The 22379-nt window shown below is 50.7% G+C and overlaps 10 protein-coding genes across 10 annotated transcripts; 7 read left to right on the top strand and 3 right to left on the bottom strand.

The window, feature by feature from the left end:
* Nucleotides 1-814: 814 nt before the first annotated feature.
* Nucleotides 815-4072, top strand: A1O9_03423 (uncharacterized protein; the record flags this gene model as incomplete). Its single annotated transcript, XM_013408988.1, has 1 exon — nucleotides 815-4072. The coding sequence occupies one exon, from the start codon at nucleotides 815-817 to the stop codon at nucleotides 4070-4072; it is 3258 nt and encodes a 1085-aa protein (XP_013264442.1).
* Nucleotides 4073-4368: 296 nt separating this feature from the next.
* Nucleotides 4369-5214, bottom strand: A1O9_03422 (glucose 1-dehydrogenase; the record flags this gene model as incomplete). The annotated part of the gene is made up of 1 exon (XM_013408987.1): nucleotides 4369-5214. The coding sequence occupies one exon, from the start codon at nucleotides 5212-5214 to the stop codon at nucleotides 4369-4371; it is 846 nt and encodes a 281-aa protein (XP_013264441.1).
* A 1452-nt stretch (nucleotides 5215-6666) lies between these two features.
* A1O9_03421 (glutamine synthetase) lies at nucleotides 6667-8019 on the top strand (the record flags this gene model as incomplete). The annotated part of the gene is made up of 1 exon (XM_013408986.1): nucleotides 6667-8019. The coding sequence occupies one exon, from the start codon at nucleotides 6667-6669 to the stop codon at nucleotides 8017-8019; it is 1353 nt and encodes a 450-aa protein (XP_013264440.1).
* A 684-nt stretch (nucleotides 8020-8703) lies between these two features.
* On the top strand, nucleotides 8704-10509 carry A1O9_03420 (uncharacterized protein; the record flags this gene model as incomplete). The annotated part of the gene is made up of 4 exons (XM_013408985.1): nucleotides 8704-9166; nucleotides 9246-9307; nucleotides 9416-9646; nucleotides 10177-10509. 4 exons carry the CDS (start codon nucleotides 8704-8706, stop codon nucleotides 10507-10509), a joined length of 1089 nt encoding a protein of 362 aa, XP_013264439.1.
* A 309-nt stretch (nucleotides 10510-10818) lies between these two features.
* A1O9_03419 (uncharacterized protein) lies at nucleotides 10819-12678 on the top strand (the record flags this gene model as incomplete). The annotated part of the gene is made up of 2 exons (XM_013408984.1): nucleotides 10819-12528; nucleotides 12574-12678. Coding segments are annotated over 2 exons (1815 nt in total), but the record flags the coding sequence as incomplete, so codon positions are not given.
* A 953-nt stretch (nucleotides 12679-13631) lies between these two features.
* On the bottom strand, nucleotides 13632-14984 carry A1O9_03418 (uncharacterized protein; the record flags this gene model as incomplete). The annotated part of the gene is made up of 3 exons (XM_013408983.1): nucleotides 13632-13940; nucleotides 14004-14761; nucleotides 14927-14984. The coding sequence occupies 3 exons, from the start codon at nucleotides 14982-14984 to the stop codon at nucleotides 13632-13634; spliced, it is 1125 nt and encodes a 374-aa protein (XP_013264437.1).
* A 1940-nt stretch (nucleotides 14985-16924) lies between these two features.
* Nucleotides 16925-17701, bottom strand: A1O9_03417 (40S ribosomal protein S5; the record flags this gene model as incomplete). The annotated part of the gene is made up of 3 exons (XM_013408982.1): nucleotides 16925-17242; nucleotides 17316-17499; nucleotides 17556-17701. 3 exons carry the CDS (start codon nucleotides 17699-17701, stop codon nucleotides 16925-16927), a joined length of 648 nt encoding a protein of 215 aa, XP_013264436.1.
* A 542-nt stretch (nucleotides 17702-18243) lies between these two features.
* On the top strand, nucleotides 18244-18639 carry A1O9_03416 (uncharacterized protein; the record flags this gene model as incomplete). The annotated part of the gene is made up of 1 exon (XM_013408981.1): nucleotides 18244-18639. The coding sequence occupies one exon, from the start codon at nucleotides 18244-18246 to the stop codon at nucleotides 18637-18639; it is 396 nt and encodes a 131-aa protein (XP_013264435.1).
* Nucleotides 18640-19717: 1078 nt separating this feature from the next.
* Nucleotides 19718-20896, top strand: A1O9_03415 (uncharacterized protein; the record flags this gene model as incomplete). Its single annotated transcript, XM_013408980.1, has 1 exon — nucleotides 19718-20896. One exon carries the CDS (start codon nucleotides 19718-19720, stop codon nucleotides 20894-20896), a length of 1179 nt encoding a protein of 392 aa, XP_013264434.1.
* Nucleotides 20897-21455: 559 nt separating this feature from the next.
* Nucleotides 21456-21875, top strand: A1O9_03414 (uncharacterized protein; the record flags this gene model as incomplete). Its single annotated transcript, XM_013408979.1, has 2 exons — nucleotides 21456-21570; nucleotides 21706-21875. The coding sequence occupies 2 exons, from the start codon at nucleotides 21456-21458 to the stop codon at nucleotides 21873-21875; spliced, it is 285 nt and encodes a 94-aa protein (XP_013264433.1).
* Between the last annotated feature and the right edge of the window lie 504 nt (nucleotides 21876-22379).

Genomic DNA, 22379 nt, shown 5'->3' with positions numbered 1-22379 from the left:
TAGGGATGGATGAAGATCTACAAGAAAAGAGGGAGGAGGTTTCGTGAGGGATCGACATGGGATTCTTCGGAGTCTTCAGATATGCCCATCTGTTTGTCGATTCTGCAAGTCAAGTCAGTAGGCAAGGCCGTAGCCCGCAGCGGTTGGAGTGCGATAGGATGAGGTGCAAGTAGTGTACGAGTAGCGTGTCTGTGTGACGATTGAAGATGAAATGTGCCAGCAACAGGCGTTCATCAAGCATGACGCAGTCTCGCTTGGGGCTTGGAGCGGTGTGGGTTCGACCTGATGAGCTAGCTGGGCCGCCTATACCGTGAGTGATTCTGGGCTAAAGAGCCTGGACTCTAGGTAAGCATTAGGCAGTTAGTTACAGTTCCCAACCACTGGCTCCCACCAACACCAAGCCTCTGATGAATTCCCCCACTTTTCCCTGCCAAATGGCTTCAACCACACATCTCGCATTCAAACCCCAAGTTACCCATTCACCCCATTCAGAAGTCAATCCTACTCGTCAGATCACCAAATGGTGCATGCCTGCAAGCCTGCAGACTGTTATTTCGGATTTTTGACCTCAACGTTCCTCAGTATTGTGGCTGTGCAGAACTGATCACAACCAAAATTCCCAAACGATGTCATACCCATCGAGCTGCCCACGCGACCTCATAGAGCTGTAAAATCCTGCCTAGTGTCAATAGCCTTCACTGAGATTCCATATCTCTGACTAGACCACCTCGATTTTGGAGTTGGTCCGACCCAGCTACTGTCCCACTATGAGGTAACCTGACTGCAAGTCATTCCGGATAACCCGTAATGAGCCATGTCTCTAAAAGCAAGTGACAATCTCGATAATGGCCAGAAGTCGCCTCAGCCATGGAAGGCCGCCGATCCTTGGGCTCCGACCTCTCAAGCTCCTGGGGGATTTCCTGGTTCCGTCGATCCGTCGGCGACAGTTCCTGCGTCGGCCCATCAATCTTTATCAGCCGCTGTTAAAGCTCGCCAAGATGAGTACATTCGAAAGAAAGCACTGAAAATCAAGATTGGTACTTGGAACGTGGCCTCAATCAGTGGTACTGAGAAAGACCTGGGCCCATGGTTCGTTGGAGGATATGGTGTCAAAGGTCTCTCCCAAGATTTGGCCGGCCTGGCTGTCGAAACCCAGACGGAAGGGGCCGTGAGCCATGATATTGAATCTGTGGAGCAGCAGGAAGCCCGAATGGCTAAGAAGAAGACAACTCTACCAAAAGATGATGTCCCTGCAGTAGAACATGACGAGCAGATTGATCTGTACGTCTTGGGCTTGCAGGAAGTCATTGATGTCACCTCCATGACGGAAGCTGTCAGACCGTATACTGATCCGAACCCGGGCAAAAAGTGGAAGAAGGCGCTCGCAGATTCCTTGCCTACCGGCTTCGAAAAAGTTGCCGAGCAACAACTCCTAGGTCTCTTGATTCTCATTTATGCCTCACCGCAGTTGTATCCAACCATCAATTCCGTCAGCACATCAAGTGTTGGCACAGGTTTGATGGGCTATTTGGGCAACAAAGGCGCAGTGGCCGTCCGGATCATGATAGGAGAAACGACGAGGCTGTGCTTCGTCAACTGTCATCTTGCTGCTGGAGCAGATCAAACTGCATTGAATCGACGGATATGGGATACAAGTCAAGTTTTGACCCGGACAAGGTTCTCCCCAGTAAGTCCTGATGGAGAGGTCGTCGATGGGCCAGAAGAGAAGATTGGAGATGAGGACTTCGGATTCTGGTTTGGCGACCTCAACTATCGATTGGATGATATTCCAGGAGAGGATGTCCGAAGATTACTCTTGCTTCATACTCGGAATGAGTACGATATTGCCAACAAATCCAAGCGCCGTATTGATAGCGAATTGGGCTATCTGACTGCACCTTCCAACGAGCCTATTGTGTCCCACAAGCACTATGAGTACAGTGATGTGGAGCTTCCTGCGTCCGAGAGTGCAGTCGAACCACCACTTGATCCAAAGTCGGATCCAGCTTCGCTTCACACCACTATTCAGTCACTCTTGGCACATGATCAATTACGCGCCCAGCAAAGACTACGAAAAGCTTTTCACGAAGGTTGGAGAGAAGGTGAGATTAATTTCTTACCTACCTACAAATATGACGTTGGTAGCGTTGGTATGTTCGATTCTGGAGAAAAGAAGCGAAGTCCAAGTTGGTGTGATCGGGTTCTATTCAGGACACGTCGGGATAGAGAAGTCTATGAAGAAAAAGCGAAAAAACTGGAAGAAGCTCGAAAGAAAGATGAAGCGATGAAAGCTCGTGGCATTGATGAGGCAAATGCGGAACAGGACGTCTTATTCGACTATGATCCAGATACTGACGGACTCGCGTATGGGGACGAGTGTGATGAGTATGACGAAGAGGAGGATGCCATTCATGACGCCGAATTGGTCCGTACAAGAGAGGAGTACGGAGACCCGATCGAGCTAAATCACTACATATCCCACCAGAGAGTGCTCTCCTCCGATCACAAACCCCTTGACGCCATATTTACCTTGACCTACGATGCAGTTATTCCCGAACTCAAGGCCAAAGTCCACCAGGAGGTTGCACGAAAATTAGACAAAGCAGAGAATGAAAGTCGTCCGGCTGTCACCGTGGTAGTTGACCATTATTCTGAAGAGACAAACTCAAGCGCTGACGATGCGGCAGACATAAATGCCGTGCAATTCGGCCAGGTCTTCTATGGTGAGAAAAAGACGAGAACTGTGACAGTTGCCAACACTGGACAAATCACGGCAACAGTCACATTTGTCGAACGACCCTCTGAATCAGGGGATGACGGGAAGGCCGTCCCGTCATGGCTAGAGCTTAATGTTGAGCATCAAGTCAACGAAAATTTAAGTCAAGAGGCGAGCAAGTCTCCTTCTGGATTCAGTCTCTCGCCTGGCGATACGATAGTAGTTAGTCTGACCGTCGATATATCAGACGGTCAGACGGTGCGGGAATTAAACATGGGCGACTTACAACTTGATGACGTTTTGGTTCTTCGGGTTACTCATGGGAGGGATCATTTTATTCCAATTAGAGGGACCTGGCTTCAATCATCCTTTTTCCGAACCCTTGACGAACTCGTGCTTGCTCCAGAAGGTGGTGTTCGCATGCTCCGAGATTTGCGTAGGAAGGCCTCCACTGGAGGTAGTGACGCACACCACTCGGCTCCAAAAGAATTGTTCTCCTTGACAGAGACCATTCCTACTCATATCGAACGCTCGGTTGCAGATTGGTCAATGCTGCATGGGGAGGACACTCCACCGTGGCAGTACGATGGGGTTGGTTTGTCTTGGCCATTTAGTCCTCGGACATGGACATTTCATGGAGAAGAACGTGCTGAATATCGTCTACGCTTGAGAGAGGCTCTAGACACAGCGCAGCCACTGGAGGAGAGTTTCGATCCCGACATTGCCTGCATCATCAGACTCGAGGTGCTTGCGGAAACGCTGTTAGAGTTCCTCCGGTCTCTGGGAGATGGGATTTTGACCGCCGAGGCATGGGCTGAAGTGGAGCAGCGGTTGAATACAGCGGAGAAAGGGAAAACGCAGCTAACGCCGGATGAGATACAGGATACGGTTATGGACTCAATATCTCGATCTCCAGTCCATAGCGTATCATTCACGTTTATCACGTTCATGTTGATGAGAATCGTCAATGAACTGGTTCCCTGTGGAGTAACTCAAGCCAACGCGCCCGCAGCAACATCTCCCAATCCATCGCGAAGATCAAGGACCTCCACTTTATCGAGTGAGTCTGGACAAACTTCTCAGTCTGGGCAAGAAACCCCTGGAAGACGAAGTCTTTTTGCGCCATTGCGACGGCGTCGAACTCAGAGCATCTCGACGTCATCAAATACTGCGGCAGATCCCAAGTCTTCCACCCTTGAACGGCGGCACCAACTCATCGATGCTTACACGGAGATCCTAGCACCACTTGTCATTAGATCGGAGAACGACACGAATGTCAAGGGACGGGAAAGGAAGGCATTGGAATTACGCAAGAAACAGGTGTTGGAGGTGTTTCTGGATGCTAGACATGTATGATGCAGGAAAAGGTCAGATATAGAACGGGCTGCCTAGAATTGTTCCTAGAATTCCACGCGCTGTCACCCAGAAGGGCAATTCAAATGGTTCAGAACGCTGTCCTTGAGATGCCTCGATTGCGTTGTTGCACGCGGTTCAAGTTCTGCGGCGTTTGCCTGTCCGAGGTCTGAATGCCTCTCTCCAATTCACGAGTGATGAAAAGCCATCTACCCTCATGTTGACATGCTCCTTCCACTCCAAGCCAGCCTGAAGCCCAACTCGCCCGCCAGATGCCTCCGGCCTTTATTTTCATCATCTCAATGGACGATGTTCTGAGGAGCAGCGGTTGGGGGTCCCTCGGCTGTCACATAGGCTTTGCTTAAGCCGCCATCAACCACGAATTCGGTGGCATTGACAAAGCTGCTTTCATCACTTGCTAGGAAGAGAACTGCCTGTGCTTGCTCAATGGCCTCTCCAAATCGACCACTGGGAAAGTGGACCTCTCGTCTGTGCCTTTTCTGAAGATCATCACCCAGCCAATCCTGCAACAATGGGGTGTTAAGGGGTCCAGGACACAAAGAGTTGAATCTGATGTTCTCTCGTGCGTGGACAATTGCCAGTTCTCGAGTCATAGCCAGTACAGCGCCCTTGGAGGCTGTGTAGGCGAGTTGGGGGGTTGCCGCACCCATCAAGGCGACAAAGCTGGCCACGTTGATGACGCTCCCGGCTTTCTTTTGATGGCGACGCATGCTCAAGACGGCGTGTTTGCTGCCGTACCAGACACCCTTGACGTTGATCGACTGAGTCAAGTCCCAGATCTTTTCTGTGGTGTTGATGGCATCGTCGTCCTGGGCGTGCATGATGCCGGCATTGTTGAAGATGATGTCGATGCCACCGTATTGGTCCTGGGACCCAATTGCGGCAGCGACATCCGATTCTTTCGAAACGTCACATTTGATGGTTGTCACACGTGGGCAGTCGGGGACCAGCTCTTTCACCTTCTCGAGTGCCCGGGCAAGTGCTGGTTCGGAAATATCGGCCATAAGCACTGAAGCACCCTCACGGGCGAAGAGGATGGTCGTTTCCAAGCCAATGCCTCCTGCAGCGCCCGTGATGACTGCATTTTTACCAGCAAGTCGACCTGGTTTTTGTTGTGTGGCCATGTTGTCGATTCCGACTTGTCTTGATGCCCACACACTTGGGTGGAAGTGGGGTTATGAGGCCGTGGAAATAAATGTAAATAACCACTTTTCGGGAAACGAAGAGAGGTGTATATAGTACGTTGTTGACTGCACGGAAAGACGATTGAGGGAGGCAACGCAAGCACAATAACAAAAACGAGATACCTGTCAAAGGCGAGTCACACGCAAAGACATCGAAAATTCGAGTGTGGAACCATTATCTAATACCAGTATCAGTATCCACGACCAGCGCAAGTCAGAGGGCGTCGGTTGCCCTTGGCCAGCCGGTGCCCTTGGTTAGGGTGCACAATCCGTGGTCCGTGGGATGGCAAGCCGCCGGATCGCAGTAGTGGTGGGAAACCGAAAAGCTTATGCTTCGCCCTTGCACATGGGGACATGGCTAATCGTTGATTTCAGGTGTACAGTACATAATGATAACCGCGAGACGGGAATGATATCCACCGATCGACCTCGGAAGATGGATGATAGGCAACGGAACGACCAGGATGAGGCCGGGTTGTTTACATGGTGATGATCAGGAGCAGCCTTGCATAACGGCGGTCTGATATTGATCCTTTGGGTCATCGCAGTTGTCTCGCTCTTCGTGTCTAGCGGTGCTCTGTACACACCAGGTGAGACGAGTCGAAGCACTGTCACATCCTTTAAGTGCTTCTCGCTCGGTCTAGAATACCGAGATGCGTGCCCTTATCTCCCCTCAATGCGCATCAATGGCAAATCTTGTGGTCAATGTAACGCCAGCCTTTCCCCAAGGCCGATGACGCCGCGCAAAGGGAGCTATCGGACTAGCATACCATAGGCGCCTCGGGCTGCCTAACTAGCTAAAGTACAGGGTACTCCGCCCCTTGGGAAGGGCCCGAGGGGTACTGTGCCCCTCGCTCTTAGGGGGAGCTTATCAGCACAGAGGGACCCGAGGGAGGAGTCTCGACTCTCGACTCTCGACTCTCGAGCTTCCTTTACTCCACCTGAGCCAGCCCACCTCCCCTCCCCGATGCACCTTCCCACCAAGCTCCAGCTGTCCATCCTTGTTTCCCTCCCAATCAACGCCACTGACGAGGGTACGGAGGTACTTCGTAACGACCGTCTTGATCTCGCCTCCCCGCATGTCCTTTACTTGTCCCTGCTCATCACCTCGTACCATGCCATAATAATGCTCGTGGTTGCTCCCTATCACCTCTTATCCCTTCCTTGACCTGTGCATTCGTATTCCCTCTCTTCAACTGCACCTAAATCCTCTGTGAAGCCCAGCATGGGGAGCAAGAAGGAGAATGAAATCCTTACCCTGGATCAACTGCAAACCGAATTGGCCGATGATACAAAAATCAAGGTGGCTGGCATTGATATCGATGGCACGCGCTCATTCTCCTGACTACACTGCTTTTGCTAACACAATCAGGAATCCTCCGTGGAAAATTGATGTCCAAGAAGAAGTTTCTCTCCGTTGCAAAAGATGGCTTTGGTTTCTGTAGCGTCACCTTCGGCTGGGACATGCACGATCAGACCTACTTCCGAGAGCTCGAAATCAGCAACAAAGAGAATGGATACAAAGACCTGGTCGCCAAGGTTGATCTCTCCAGCTTTCGCCGCATCCCCTGGGAAGACAATGTCCCTTTCTTTCTCGTCAGCTTCTATGATCCAGATACCGACAAGCCCATTAGTGCTTGCCCCAGAGGCATCCTCCGTACCGCGGTCGCCAAACTGCATAAGGCTGGCTATGGCGCCATGGCCGGAGCCGAGTATGAGTTCTACACCTTCCGCGCCCCTAGAGACGATTCCATCCAGACCAAACATGCCACCTCAGCCACCACTGCTCCTTTCTTACAGACAAATCCTGTCAATGCCCTCCCGCATCTGACTCAAGGAATGTTCGGATATTCACTGACCGATCCCATACACAATCAAGATTGGTTCTATGGTATCTGGGATGCATGCGAGAAGTTCAAATGCAACATTGAAGGTTGGCACACTGAATCCGGCCCTGGTGTTTTTGAGGCTGCCCTGGAGTTCGGAGAGATCACGGAAATGGCCGACCGAGCAAGTCTGTTCAAGTATGTCGTCAAAGCCATCGGCAGCAAGCACGGAATCACACCGTCGTTCATGGCCAAACCAAAAGAAGGACTGCCAGGAAACTCCGGCCACGTCCATTGCTCCATCGTGGATAAATCGGGCAAGAATCTTTTCTACCGAGGGGAAAGAGATCCAAATCCCCCATATCAAGACCTTGAATATGTCTCAGATCTGGGTCGCCAATTCCTTGCTGGACTACTCGAAGGCCTTCCGGATGTCATGCCAATTATTGCTCCCACCATCAATTCTTACAAGCGGCTCGTGGAAAATTTCTGGGCTCCGGTCACCGTCTCTTGGGGTCTTGAGCATCGAGCGGCATCCATTCGAGTTATTGCTCCCCCTACAGCCTCTGCGAAATCAACGAGATTCGAGATCAGAGTCTGTGGTGCAGATTCAAACGCCTCCTTGGTTCTCGCAACCATTGTCGCACTTGGATGGAGAGGAATTGAGAAGAAGCTCGATATTCCCATCCCACCTCTCGGTAAAGGTGAAGAGGTGGGCGGCTCTGCCGATCAAGGGGAGAGACTTCCGAAGAACCTCAAAGATAGCACAGCAAGATTTATGGCTGAGGAAAGCATTGCACGCGAAGTGTTTGGAGATGAATTTGTCGATCACTATGGAGGTACAAGAGAACATGAGCTACGATTATGGGACGAGGCTGTTACCGACTGGGAGGTGAGGCGCTACATCGAGACCGTATGATGAAAACAAACTCCCAATCATTTTCTGGAATTTGGCGGAGGCGTCACGGAGCCGTGAATGTATCTGATTCAAATTTCTTGTATTCACTACTGAAGAGCTTCATGTGGCTAACAATAGGCTGCTCCCAAAAGGAACGCAATTTACAACAAGACTGGGTCTTCCTTGAACTGTCTAGCAAATGTGGCCTTGGACAGGCGCGCAAAAATACACCAACCATTGGTATTCGATCGCGAATGAACTACAACGCTAATTAAACAGACAGGTAACCCTTCACTGTTCATTCCATTGTTCCCAATTGTCTCCCTCAGACACACATCTTGAATCTCAGTCACTCCTTTGTGCAAATGCTATATATTTAGAAACAGCATTGCCTTTATCACCATGCAATTCTAGCTCTTCTTTGTGTCAATTTCTACGTGCTCCAGTGAGTATACCTGAACTCCTCAGACTTCCGTGAAAGGAATTGTTGTTTCAGTCTTCCTTTTCTACAATGTGTATTTCTTTATCATTTGTATATATTTTCTTACGCTACTTTATTCAACAGTATCATGGGTGTCAATAGTCGTCCAAAGAGAAGCTTCAAGCCCACTCTCCGACTCCTTGAGGCACAAGGCTCGGTCAAGCCTATAAGAGAGACACCCCATCTAATCAAGAGCACCGGGGACGTTTCCAAAAGGAACAGAGATGGTCTCTGGCCCTTGCAAAAGCTCGAGACTTAAATCCAAATTTACCCAAACCCCACACGCCATCCATAATAGTAAGCGACAGACGAGGAGCATTGTACGTCGTCAACCTGATGATCGAGCTCAAAAGCTACGCAGTGCCTCCCTGGCAAGAATCTACAAGGAGATTGACGCTTTTGCCCGACGAGACAGGTCACAATACTGGACGCCAAAGGAGCAGAAGAAGTCGAACGATGAGATGGACGCCATCCACCAAATTCTACGACAAGCCAGGATGATCCGATCGCTCCATCAAATTCGATGGGAACAGCACAAATCCTTACGAAGACGGCTCAGCACTTTCCAAACAGATATTCCAGCCGTCGCCAGGGCTGTGGCACGGGCCAACGCAGATTGGTCGATCACAGGAGACATACAAAAAAAGTTTAAGGACTTTTGTGAGGGACCCAATCTTATGATCTTGAGTATCTGCGCCCACTCTTAGACTTTCAAAGACGCTATTTTTTAGGTTGGATGAGGACAGTCGGCAACTGAATTTGCCAGAATGGGGCGGACTTTTCGCCATGATCAGATCTAACGCTTCGAGTCTGGAACTATTCGCGCAGGTCAGACATTTGACATAAAAGACGTCCCTCGAGCACTCGACCAGCCATTTTGGCATTCTCTTGGACCGCGTTTTCATCAAACCCTATAGCATCCCTGATATTCAAAAGGAAAGCTTTGGCATCAAACCTCGCGATTTGGACAAAATCTATGATGTCGGTTTCAACAAGGAACCAGGCTCATGGATTGTTCCTGGAGAGAAGGGCCCCGCCCGGAGGAGCAGGATTGAGGCTGGAGAAACAACGGAATCGACGCTGTCCGAGTTCAACAGAAAGGACCCGGCACTTGAATTGCTCTCCAAACTGGACGTTCTTCAGGAAAACATCGACGAGTCGGTCGTTGTACCAGGCTGTTGATACCTTGAATGGCTCAAGCCGCGTGACAATAAGCAACCGACCGATCCTCAGTTCGCTGGCTACGAGAACGAGGACTGCTTTGTTTGCAGCAAGAGAGGTACAGCAAAGTCTGCCAGAGACAAGACAAGGCCATGCAAGTGCACGGACGGCGACCTGCGAAGGTATTATGGATAAAAAGATACGCTCTTTGAGCTGTTCGATACTGAGCGATTGGGAAAAGGGGTGCGGGCCTCGCAGGATATCAAAGCCGGCACGTCTATCGGCGAATGCGTGGGCGAGGTCTATCCCCAGGACGAGGAAGGTGGTGAGGACTGGATCCCTCGCCACGGGCACGACCTGTACCTGATGAATGCCACCACTTTGAACGGCGCTCCAAAAGGGTGAAAGAAGCTGTACTGTCTCGACGCCGCCAGACTGGGCAACTGGACGTGGTACATCAACCACAGCTGCCGGCCCAACACGTCGTACATCTCAGTCAACGTCGGCCACCGGCAAGCCGTTCTGATCAAAACCAGAAAGTCCGTCAGGTTCGGCGACGAGTTGACCATCAACTACAGCAATTGGTACTTCAGAAACATCGACTTGGGCTGCAAATGTGGGAGGGGGTGCTGTCGTTGCTGGGTCGAGGAAAAAGTCCCGACGGAGCTCCCAGGGCAGATACCCTGAAAGAGGCGAAGGCTAAGGGAACGGCTCCTGCTTGGGCGATGGAGGACGACAATGTGCCGTTCGACAACCCCCTGGCAAAGAGTAGTCTTGGCCTCGCCGTGGAGGAGGTCAAGAAGAGGAAGATGAAGAAAGACCCTAATGATGAGAAGAGTGATAGCAAGAGGCAGAGGAAGAGAGGATAGAGTCAGATCGTTATCACATCAATATCATGCTCAACCGTGCCTTGTCTATTTCGACCATTGAGAGTTTGCGAATTGTGGTGTCGCTTTGAGTGCTCATCACCCAGCTCATATTGTCCTCTGTGATGACTAAGGTTCGCCCGCCCCTCAGATCGAGAGCCTCGGGTCTCAGCCTTGCCAACTTCTCCAATTTCAGGCACGTGACTGTGCCCGAAGCTGCTCACTTTTTGGGTTCAACACTCTTCGATCTTGAGAACGAGGCATAGTATTCACACATGCGCCAGGCCTGACCCAATCGTGATACATCAAGACATGGCCTTACAGTGCCCATATCAACGTATCTCGTACGCAACATGGCGCCTACAACTCATCCGTACTCTTTATCACACTGAATTCGAGAGCCGTGCTCCGAGGTCTCCTTTCCAACGAACCCGCCGCAAACACTACTACAGCACCTCCCAGCATTACCAGGGAGATGTTTCGAGGCGATCTCGCGACACTTATTCCCGCACGCCAAGGTCTTTGCTTGATGACTCTATTGCTCGCCGAAACAGCCCGCAGAACCCTTTCGACTATGATGGCGTTAGCCGCATGAAAGGCGTCCTTGCCGAGGTAGACGAATTACGCCAGAAGGTCGGGCGACAGACGTTCAAGAGAATAGCGCACACCGTTCCTTACGAATCCCCAGTGAAACACAAACTCAACGATCCTCATCGACGCCGTCACAAGAGAATAGCGACCCAGGAAGAGATTGCAGACTTGGAAAACAATGTTTGGGCACGCATCCTCGCCAGTCCTATCCGAGCGTGTTTTAGCAGCGGGACAAGGCTACCGGTGGCCCTTCTGAGTAATTGGAGCCTGGTCAAGGAACCAACATCGGATTTGATATACACCTTACCGACAGAACTGGCAGATTTGGACGCCTTTGAGGAGAAGATGGCGGCGGAGATGTATAAAGAGGCATGGAGATACAAGGCTGAAGAATGGCGAGCCGCTGCCCAAAAACGCCGCGCCGCCTCCGGGGAAGGCCAAACGACTGAGTCCCTGGATGAAGACTCGAACGTTGGAAACAGCATATCCGCAACGAGACCCAGAGGTCGCCATGACCCCTTTTCCACTCGTATTTTTATGTACATCAACTATCTTCGCCACCTCACAGCCACTCTTGGGAAGCGACGAAATGCCGACCCCTGGAAAGACGTAGAAAAGGACAAGCCAATTGCCTTTAACAGCGCTCGCCTGTTCAATCCCAGAACTCGAGAAAAATTGGGAGCAGCCTCTCACTACGAGTTCAATAGGACGCAGGTTGCATTGGCAACGGGAGAAATGGAGAGACCGACCCCTGAGTCAGACAGGTTCGATTTCAAGGACTCACACTGGCAGCCGGACATCGACGATCGTCTGACTCGTATCTTGCAAAAGCGGATTGTCCTTGCAATGAGGGCAACTGCGGAGGTGCTGGACGGGTCCCTTCGAAAGCAGCTTGAGAGGAGAATCCTTCCCTTGCCCATCCCCCGGATGGGGGAATTCCGCATTCAAAGGCGTCACGGCTACCCCGAAACGCTCCGCGGTTGGCAAGGGGTTGATGATCTTGAGCGTCAAGAAAGAAAAGACTCTGACAAAGCCTTTGATGAATCACCCTCCTCGCAAGAGCTGGTCGATGAAGCAGGAAGGCCGGCAGATGAAGAGGCGCAACCACCTCCCTCTTGGCTGCCTGGGAGTATTTTGCTGCACATCGGCAAAGGCAACCTTGAGAAGCTCCTGGTTCCAGAGACTGAACCATCGAGTGCCTCCCAAAGACTCCTCCCCCCACTGCCGAGAAACAGCCTGATTCCAACCATGGTACCAATAGGTGGCGCTTACCGCATCCCAGCCTTTTCTCTGCATCGCTTTTTCACCAGCTCCGATAACCCCAACGATATCCCCGAGTCAGCGACCGCCAACCTCAAGGAACTGGAAGACATCATCAACACCTGCGCGTCCTTCAACCTTTCAACCCAAACTGCCACTTCATCCGCGCCCGTCAGGCCCACGTCTCCACTGTACTCCCCGTTCCCCGGGTCTAAGCCTCCAATTCCGCAAAATTTCTTCCTCCTGATCAAACCGTTTGCCGGGGCGCAGAAAAACTTGGTCGAGGAGATCTGGCGCCTCTGGCGATACGTGGGCGGTCGTAGACATGGCCGAGAGCCGTCCCTGGATGATCCCGATTTTGCGCCGAAGCTGGAAGACGACGGCAGGGATGATGTGTTCGATGTCGAGCGAGAGGATGCCGCCGTGCCGACGGAGGATCTGACGAAAATGGCAAGAGACCCTCCTGTTCCAACCACGTCGTCGTCGTTTGGGCTCACCATGCCGAGCAATCAGTTTAAGAAGTGGTTGGACGATCGATACTCGACCGCAGGCGAAACGGTTGGAAAGTGAAAGGCCCGCTCGGGCGAGACTCGCATCAACAGACGAAATGGAACAGTAAGTTGTAATGTGATGTGTGCCCCTTCCATATTCAGCAATGTCTGAGATATAGAAAAGATGAAAACCTTCCTGTATTGTATAGTAGTAGTACTCCGTACATCACTGATGATGAAGCGACTACGCCCGGGGAAATCATTTCCACGTGTCCACTGATGAAATTCGATCCTTAAGATTCCTCAGAGCCTCGCCTGCAGGAATCCTCAGTTCGGCACTATCTCTGTCTGACCCATTCTCTGGCCGCTTGCCGCTGGCCCGTCGTGCACTGAAAAAGAGCTGGGCAATTCCTTTGTACCCCCCATCGTAGTATGCCGGATACTGCATATCTCCATACACGTAACATGAAACTCCTACGCTGAACCCTGCGCACTCTCAAGGCGACGCGACGCGGTAATAATGAAAAAAGGAGTAGGAAATAAGTAGACCGTCCCCGAAATTCCTCCTCATGCCATTAGCCATATCGATTCGCGAGCCATTGTCACGAAGATGACTTGACCATGTTCATCGATATATTCGAAGCGAGCATAGACGAATGTACGAATATTCGGCGGCAGAGGGTTTAGCCTACTCGGTAAGCGTCGTAGATGACTGTGGGGGGGAGGGGGGAAACAATTAGCGTTGCACTCTTTTCGCAACAGCATCACATCACATTTTGCGGGTCAGAGGGTCTCACCTTCACCAGAGCGTCTACAGCCACTTCCCATCCACATGCAAGCATTCAAAAACGCATACCTCTCGTCGCCGGTCTCGAGTTCAATAGACATGCGGAACTTGTACTGGTTGGCAGGTACTTGATCTGCTTGGACATTGTCGTTCAACCGCTCGAGCACCTCCTTCGGTCCCGTTCGCCAGCCTTTCGACCTCGCGGTGATATAAGCGGGCGGCTCGTCGTTGGTCTGCAGGAGATAGGTGGCGTCGACGCGTGTGGCCAGGTCGCGCACCACCAGTTGATTGTCTTGGCCTCCAGGCTGGGGGAGTTGTTAGTATCGTATCACTGGCCAAGGGTTAATGGTAGAGAGGTCTGGACTTACAATGATGATGCCTTTGCCCCACCTCCCGGCCCACTGTCCTCCGACAATACTGACCCAGTCGCGATGTCCATACAACGCCGATCCCACGGCTATCTTGGGGTTGAGCTTGATGCTGATGCGGAAATCGAGCTCGAGAGTCGGGGCTGGGATCTGAAGGGAACGGGCAATGTCTCCTTCGTCGAAGCGGTGGAGGAGGTTGTTGGCCGGGATAGATTCCTTCATGACGTTCTGATATGTAGCACACTCCAGGAGATGCTGTCGCTGTCTCGAGGTGTTCTTCGCGCGGATCTGGTTGCAGTAGATGCATTGGACCGAGAGGCACTTGTCCTCCTCCTTGGCCCTGAATTCCACGAATGCAGCATGGACATCGTCGAGAGGTGGAGCGGGGAGGTTCGAGCCCGGTGTGTTCTTGGGAGTCTTGTTCTGGGGCTTTGGTGTGGTCCGTTGTTGCATGGGCGTTGAGCTGGGACCTTGAGGTGTCTGGGAAGCCAGAGAGGAGGCACCATTCGGGATGGTCTGCATGGGAGTGGTGTGAGTCGGCAAGCCACTGTTCATGGTACCATTGGTGGTATGTAGATTGTTGGGAGTGCCGAAGCCATTGGAGGTGGTGATGCCGTCGCCAGAGGACTGGGGACGAGGGGCATTGGGATGGTTCTGGAGGCCGGGACACTCGAGCAGGTGTTGTTTCTGACGGGAGGTGTTCTTTGCGCGGATTTGTTGACAATAGATGCACTGCACCGACATGCATTTATCGTCCTCTGTAAGGGTGTGGAGACACACCGCGTTGGTCAGCTAACTGGGACTGCAAGACTGCAAGCGCATGTTGGAACTTGTGACAGTATCGTAGTAACGTGGTGGTATAGTACAGTCTGATACTCCGTACTGGGGATGACAATTACGATACTGGAACCGCGCTGACTGACCTTTAGCCTTGAACTCGACAAATGCCGCGTGCACGTCTTGATCGATTGTTCGTCCCATGGTGGAAGTTGATGATAGATGGCCGCCTCGCTTCTTCGCCAACCACGTCGATGTCGATGTTGATGTCGATGGCTCAAATTCTCGTGATGCTCGTGGTCGTCGCAGTCGGCAGCTCACGCGGTTTCCAAGGCCCGACCAATTCGGCTAGTCCGGAACTCGATTTCAGTTCCCAACCGAATCAGTGACACTTGCCGTCTGACACGTCGATTCACCCCCGTATCGATTTGAACGGCCTGGGTAAGGTCGCGCAGAAGGCCTTGTTTAAGTTGAAAATATAAACTAAATTCATTAGAGGAATCACAGACGACATTTCCCTCATTCCCATGGTACATCATGCTCGATAAGACCCGGCAATCTCCCTACGCCGTGAAGATGGTGCAAAGCAGTGGCCTTATGAATCTGTCAGACGGCCGTCATTAATCAGCTCGGAATCATCCCTTCCTCGTTTCCCGTTTCCCGTTTCAGGTTTCATGGTGAGCCTGACGGTTTCCATCGTACTTGATCAAGTACGCAGACTCCTGACCTCACAACCTTAGCCTCTTAGCTGGGACACCTGAGAACGGCTGCAACCAAATGAAAAGAATTGCTTGATTCTACAGTATGTCAAAATGATCGATATCAATCTCGAAGACGCGGCCTCGTAATGACCCAGCTACCCACTCCCGCCAAGGGATAATTCAAATGCCTCAAATCTGCATAACGTTCCCATAGAACTTAATCCCAATTTCTCCAGGAAAGATGTTTTCTCACTGACGATCGAGGGGCAGTTTGTTCCTCTTGCACTGCTGAGCAGTGGCTACTACTGACTATGGAGCGGCAGAGAGAAGACCTGCGTGTCTGACGTCTAGAGACCAGATGAACAGTTCTTTGCAATACTCAAAGCTCTTTTCATCGAAGATGCCATTACGTCGTCTGCATGCAACAGACCACAGCCAAAGTCGCCATTTCTCGTTGCTACCAGGAAGCGAGGAGACTAGGTTGCCGCCTTCCCGGACAAAGCCGGCTTGGATTCTGCCTCTGGTGGCTGAGACAACACGCCCTTACTTGTGTACAGAGACACAAACGAACTCATCCTCGAGAAGGTCATCAGAAATAGGATGAAAGCGATAAAACTATCCCATACACTTTCGCGGCAGGCGGAGGGCGGAAACCGATCTGAAGGTGGGTGGCATCAGCTGCTTTGATGATCTCGGATAATTAGACGGCTTTGTTCTGAGCCTTGCAGTGTTGTAAACCAACAGAGTCTCGCTAACGGAGCAACTAGGCATTCGTGGTGTGAGATTCTGGACGCCCTTTGAGAGGCAAGCCACCTGATCGACACAGACGATACTGATAGGAGTCGGCGGCAGGAGTGGAAACTGCAAATTACCACTTCCAACGAGCGCTGTGGACAAAGTCAGGCACCCATCATTATCGGTCAGGCTGGTGTAAGGCAGAAACCTGGATAAAATTGCACCTATTCGTCAATGTCAGCGAACCGAAAAGGACACGCAATGGGTTATATTGATAGCTCTGGAGCGCCATATGTGCAGCAAAGCACCCCTGTATCTTGTCATACGTGTAGATGCGACGCTCACCTTGCAAACTCAAGCAGCCACTCAATTAAGAAGTAGACGACGTGACCTATATACCGTGTTGTTCAATAGCATAAATTGCAATTCAGAGACCTGTTGTTCATCTAATGTGGGTAGGATGGCAAAAGAGGAAGAATAAGGGAACTTCGTTGAATTCGCTCTGATTTTCGTTTTTGGGGACGTCAGTCTGATCTAAAAAGTTGGATCTGCATTCCCACTGAAGTCATGACCAGCCGGTATGCAATCTCGATGGATTCCACACGGTGACAGCACTTGCTCCCACTAATACACTCGCTATGGCTGTCCACTCGAGCAGAACGCACCATACTTTTCCGCCGAAAAACACCATTTCCAACAAGAACTGCTTTACCGATTGCTCTTTGCGACGCGCTCCAGTTCGTCCTTCTTCTTGATGGCATAGGAGTTGCTGCTTCCCTTGGCAGCGTTGATCAGCTCTTCAGCAAGGCATTCAGCAATGCTCTTCACATTTCGGAATGCGGCTTCACGTGCACCGATGGTGAGGAGGGCGATGGCTTGGTTGACACGGCGGAGAGGAGAAACATCGACGGCTTGTCTTCGGACGGTACCAGCGCTTCCAATTCGAGTGCTATCTTCTCGAGGGCCGCAGTTGACGATGGCATCGACGGCGATTTGAATGGGGTTCTGGTCGGTCATGATGTGAATCTAGAGAAGTCGATGATTAGCCCTCAATTCCTGTGCTGGAAAATGCCACCTCCTGGAGTGATCAGCAACATACAATCTCAAAAGAATGAGCAACGATGCGAATAGCCATTAACTTCTTTCCGTTGTTTCGGCCGTTCATCATGAGGGAGTTGGTGAGTCGCTCAATGATAGGGCATTGAGCCTTTCGGAATCGCTTTGCGGCATATCGACCGGCGGAGTGGGAGATATAGACAGGGGATCTTATTTGAATGTAATCGCTGTATACATTTGTTAGTAAATCTGCTCAGGTCTCGAGTCGTGGTTGGTGTCGTACGTCAAAGAGATATCGCGGACTTCCACATCTTCATAACTCCATTTGTTGAAGAGCTTGATGCTACCAATCTCGTTGGTGACTTCCTTGGGAAGAACGGCGTAACCAGAGACAGGGTTCTCGACTTCGACCTCGCCGTTGTCCGACATTTTGACGAGTGTTGGTATTGCTGGAGTCGTTGTTAAACTTGTCGCAAATGCTGTAGGAAATTCTGTGGGCAAAGAGAATTGTGTGCGGTGCGGGTGCAGCCAAGGCACGGGTGGGTCTGCTTTGCCAAGACCATTTCACGTGACTGGTCGGGAGACTTTCCCTGGAAATGGGCGCCCTGTGCCCGTAAGATTTCACGAGTGAATGTCAACGACCTGGACCTCATATGCCGATGCGGATCAGTTTGCTAGTGCTCCTAGTAATGGAACAACTTTGAGTATAATCCTAGAATGATCCAATGCTAAAAAGGCGTGTCTTTCAGAACTCCAATGCTCCAGGTCTGTCTAATGCGTTGACCGGCCACATGTCAATGCACTCAACGTGGTCTTATCCAAAGAACTACTGTGAGACTCTTCTTTTTTGCTAGAAGCTGACCGTGAGCCTTCTTACGTTGCCACATGGTCTTGATTAATCTTTTACAAGTCTACAGCATTGTACCACTTCATTGACAACATCTGTGGCGTCAGAGGCTAAATTTGCTATCATGAAGAAATCAAATTCCTCTTCTCCCGACCATGTCATGAGCTTCACTCTCCAGAAGGCGCCATACTCCTATTTTCATCTTTCTCTGAGGTCCTTGATTGCAACATCACAATCATCACCTGATCTTGATGAGGTCTTAGCTCGAACATACCTCACGCTGGCCCTACAGCAATACCTAGGGCTCACTGGGACTGCCATCTCCATTGACATTCTGAAAGTCGAAGATCGAGATGTCTGGATTAGAGTGCCCAGTGAGGATGAGGTCGCGGTCACTGCAAGTCTAAGTCAATGGACAGGATCGAAAGACCTTACTTGGCGAATTCAACAGAGAGGCTCCTGGCTTGGTGCTTTGGTCGGAAATTTGAATGCACAGAAATTATGGACGCTAGAAAGCTGAGAGACATCTTGGATTCAAAGTAGTTTGCGCTTTTTGAAACGCCTCTCATACAAATTCGGGTTTCCGGAGAAAAGTCAGGAGCCAACGAGCACGACTTAACCGGTTCCGCTAAAGGGGATACGCTCAACTTCTATTGGCGACATGGTTTGAGCCCTGATGCTCTGCGCTCATCTAGCCTCAAGACCAATACTTGAGGGCTACCTACAATTGGAACCCCCTTGGTTGATCTATCAGCAGGGTTCTGGTTGATATGTCCCAACCTGCGGTAGTACAGCACCCCTGACCTTGGGATTATGATCAGACCATCGTTACGATTACAGGCAGACAGACATCTCCGTGCAAATGCCATAATATGGAGGAGCTGCAAGTGTTGATATAATTGTTTTACACTCATCAAACTCCAAAGATCGATTGCATCGAGACACTGCACCTGCTAACCCAATTTCTCTTTTGAACATTTTTCAGAATCTACAACATGAGTACGGTCTTAGTGGAAGCATTTCTTACAGCACTCTTTTTATACAAGACTTGAGTTTCAAACCCAAATAAACATTTGCGGGCGTGATGGCACTCGCGTTCTCGCAAGTGGGTGGCGGTAACATCCACTACATCCCACGTGTGAAGCTTCGAGCTCACACTCAGAGAACAGACTGCATCAAACAAGCCCCGACGCCGGCCACGAAATGAGCTTGACGCTCGGGTTTCATTGGAAAAGAGAGACATGCAGCAGGGCATGGAGATAGCAGCTCAGCTTAAATCCGATAGTTGATACTAGGTTTATCATGTTATAATGCCCGGTCACAGCAACGGTTCGGTCATAAAATTGAAGGATTTCCCGAAGCAGCCTATCAAAGAGTACATCAAGCTGGTTCTCGATGCACAATCGATCTGGAGAGAGAAGGATTTATATTGAGCACAGCTCGCTCATCTTGCGGCCTCTTCAGCACGACCGAACTCGAGATACCCCCAAGAGACAGCCAAGTTGTCAAGTCCTTGGTCCATATCGAAGCTTACATTGTCAGACTCCCTGACTTCGTACCGGGTCGTCGAAAACTTTTGTCGAACTACTATTGTGAAAATGTCCAAGTCAACCTTGCCCAACATCCCCGCGATGCATCGAGCGCTTGTCCTCCACTCTACGAGAGACCCGTACGACATGTCAGTTGTGGAGAAAGAGACACCTAAAGCAGAACTTGGGAGCGCAGTCGTCCGCATACTTGCGGCTGCCGTCTTGACCTACGCTGATAGGGTATATAGTGGCAAGAAGCCCTACGGCTATCCAGAACCGTTTGTGCCTGGGTCATCTGCTGTTGGGCACATTGTAGCTGTCGGTGAAGATGCTACCAAGCTCAGACCCGGGCAGCTCATATATTTCGATACCTACATTCAGGGTCGGGATGACACTACGACGTTATTCTTGCATGGTTTGTCCGGTGGTTTTACCCCGGGCAGCCACAAGCTCATGGAAACCGTATGGCGCGATGGCACGTATGCAGAATATGCCAGGCTACCTCTCGAAAACTGCTTTCCCATGGACGAGGCACGATTGCTGGGCAACCCTGCTGGAGGCGGTCTGGGGTATAGTTTGACTGATTTGGTCTACCTCTTGACAATTTCAATTCCTTTTGGAGGACTTCGTGATGTTGATGTCAAAGCGGGGGAGAAGGTCATCATTTCACCGGCCACAGGTGCCTTCGGAAGCGCTGCTGTGTTCTCCGCTCTTGCAATGGGCGCTCGAGTAGTCGCAATGAGTCGGACTGTCAGTGCCTTGGAGCCATTGAAAAGTCTCGGCTTTGGAGACAGGATTCGATTCGTCCCAAACACCGGAGATGTGGAGGTGGACATCAAGGAACTGACCAAGGACGGTCTGGCAGACGTGTTTTTGGACATCTCTCCTGGAAAAGCAGTCAAAAGCACACATTTCAAAAGTTGTATCCAATCACTGCGACGAGGAGGCCGTGTGAGCTTGATGGGTGCCCATCAAGAATTGACATTGCCGACTCAGCACATCATGCTTTACGACATTACAATCAAAGGCAAGTGGATGTACACGAAGGAGGACATGCGCGTGATGATCAATATGGTCGAGACAGGATACTTGAAACTGGGTGAGGCGGGGGGCATCAAGACGATCGGCACCTTCCCACTCGAGAAGTTTGATGCTGCCTTCGACGCAGCGTCGAACATGAGTGGTCCAGGTTTGCAAGTGGTCATTGTTCCTTCATTGCAGATTGTATCGCAGGAGGGAAAACGTTGATCGGACTGCCCCTTGTCCCTGCATCGAGCTGAGTATGGCTTGTGTGTGCTTTTGAGACACAGGATTCGAAATTTGCTCATAATAGGCTCAGAGCTAAAGGGACTGACTGGTATGTCTTCTTAAATCGAAATTTGATTCAGTACCTTTCCCAATGTCGAAAGAAGCGGCTTGCAGGGATTATCTGGAAAACTCGGAGAAGAAGAGCCCGATTCTTCCTCCTGGTAGTCAGATATTTGTATTTGAGTTTGATCTTATTATAAAATCCAAGGATTCTAGTAATTGTGATCTGAAATTTGAATTCATAGAACCAGTATCAATAGAACTCTGAGGACGGTCACGTGCGTGGCCTCCCGGCAAAGCATTTTCTCCAAGTCCTGAGTCCAGGGACGGGAGACTTTTTTGTAAACCACGAATCTGTTACCTACGTCTTTCCGCGACCTAGCTCATCCACCACCGGTCATCTCAAGTACCTTTTACCAACTACAGCTTGGTATTGAACGACGAGGCGACGTTTCGCATTCAAAGACACTAAGCGCTTCAAACAAACCACGCTCCAACCATGGATGACGATTTCAACATCTCGCCGGAGGACCTGCAGCGCCTCTCGCCGAACGAGCAACGACAACTGCAGTTATTCCTGCAAAGCGAGCAACAGAAGAGCCAGATCGCGAAAAGTAAAGATTTCCTTGCCACCTAAACCCCTCCACATTCCCGCGTTCTGAACCCTAGAGCAACATGCTCATCACTTGCAATGTACATGGAATTTGTACATCAGGTAACTCACATGCTGAATTCTTGTTCTCGCGCAGACACACACTCCCTAGCCGAGATCTGTTTTAAAAAATGCATTACAAGCTCGATAACGTCGGGGAAGATGGCGGGCAAGGAGGAGACGTGCATGAGCAACTGCGTCAACCGCTGGTATGATTCGAATCTGCAGATCCTGAAGCATCTGGAGACTTTGCGAGCCAGTCAATAGCCGTGGTCCTGGGCTTATGATGTGTCGGTGGGCTGGTCGATGTGTCAAGCGGCCTATCTTGTATTACTACATAGTCTCGATGAGAGTATAGAATGAGTCGGGAAGACGAAGATGGTGGCCGCCTTAATTGTGACTGAAATATTGTTTTGCAGGACATTTTGGTCAAGGATCACTTGCATATGGCTGGAGAAAGGCTCTCTTCTCTATATCAGGAGGTGAGGAGCCTGGACATCATGTACCATCATCATGAATCTCACAAAACCATTCACTGGTGTTCAATTGATATTTGACTCGAACGAGATAGAAATAATTCTGCTCTCATTTTCTTGTTTGGAAGGCATGCACCGATTCCGAACGGCGCCCTGACATCTATCTTGAGCTGTTCTCGTTCCGAATAGTTTTTCCGTTGTGATTTTGAGGCATCAATGAAGACGCATAAAATAAGATCGCTCCACTGAGTAAAAACCCGAGCCATGCACCCGTTACCGCCCCTTCAAATCTCCT

This window comes from Exophiala aquamarina, assembly GCF_000709125.1.
Source record: "Exophiala aquamarina CBS 119918 chromosome Unknown aczIA-supercont1.2, whole genome shotgun sequence".
NCBI classification, from domain to species: Eukaryota; Fungi; Ascomycota; class Eurotiomycetes; order Chaetothyriales; family Herpotrichiellaceae; genus Exophiala; species Exophiala aquamarina.
The sequence above is the reverse complement of the archived record's forward strand: the minus strand, read 5'-3'. Positions and strand labels throughout refer to the sequence as shown.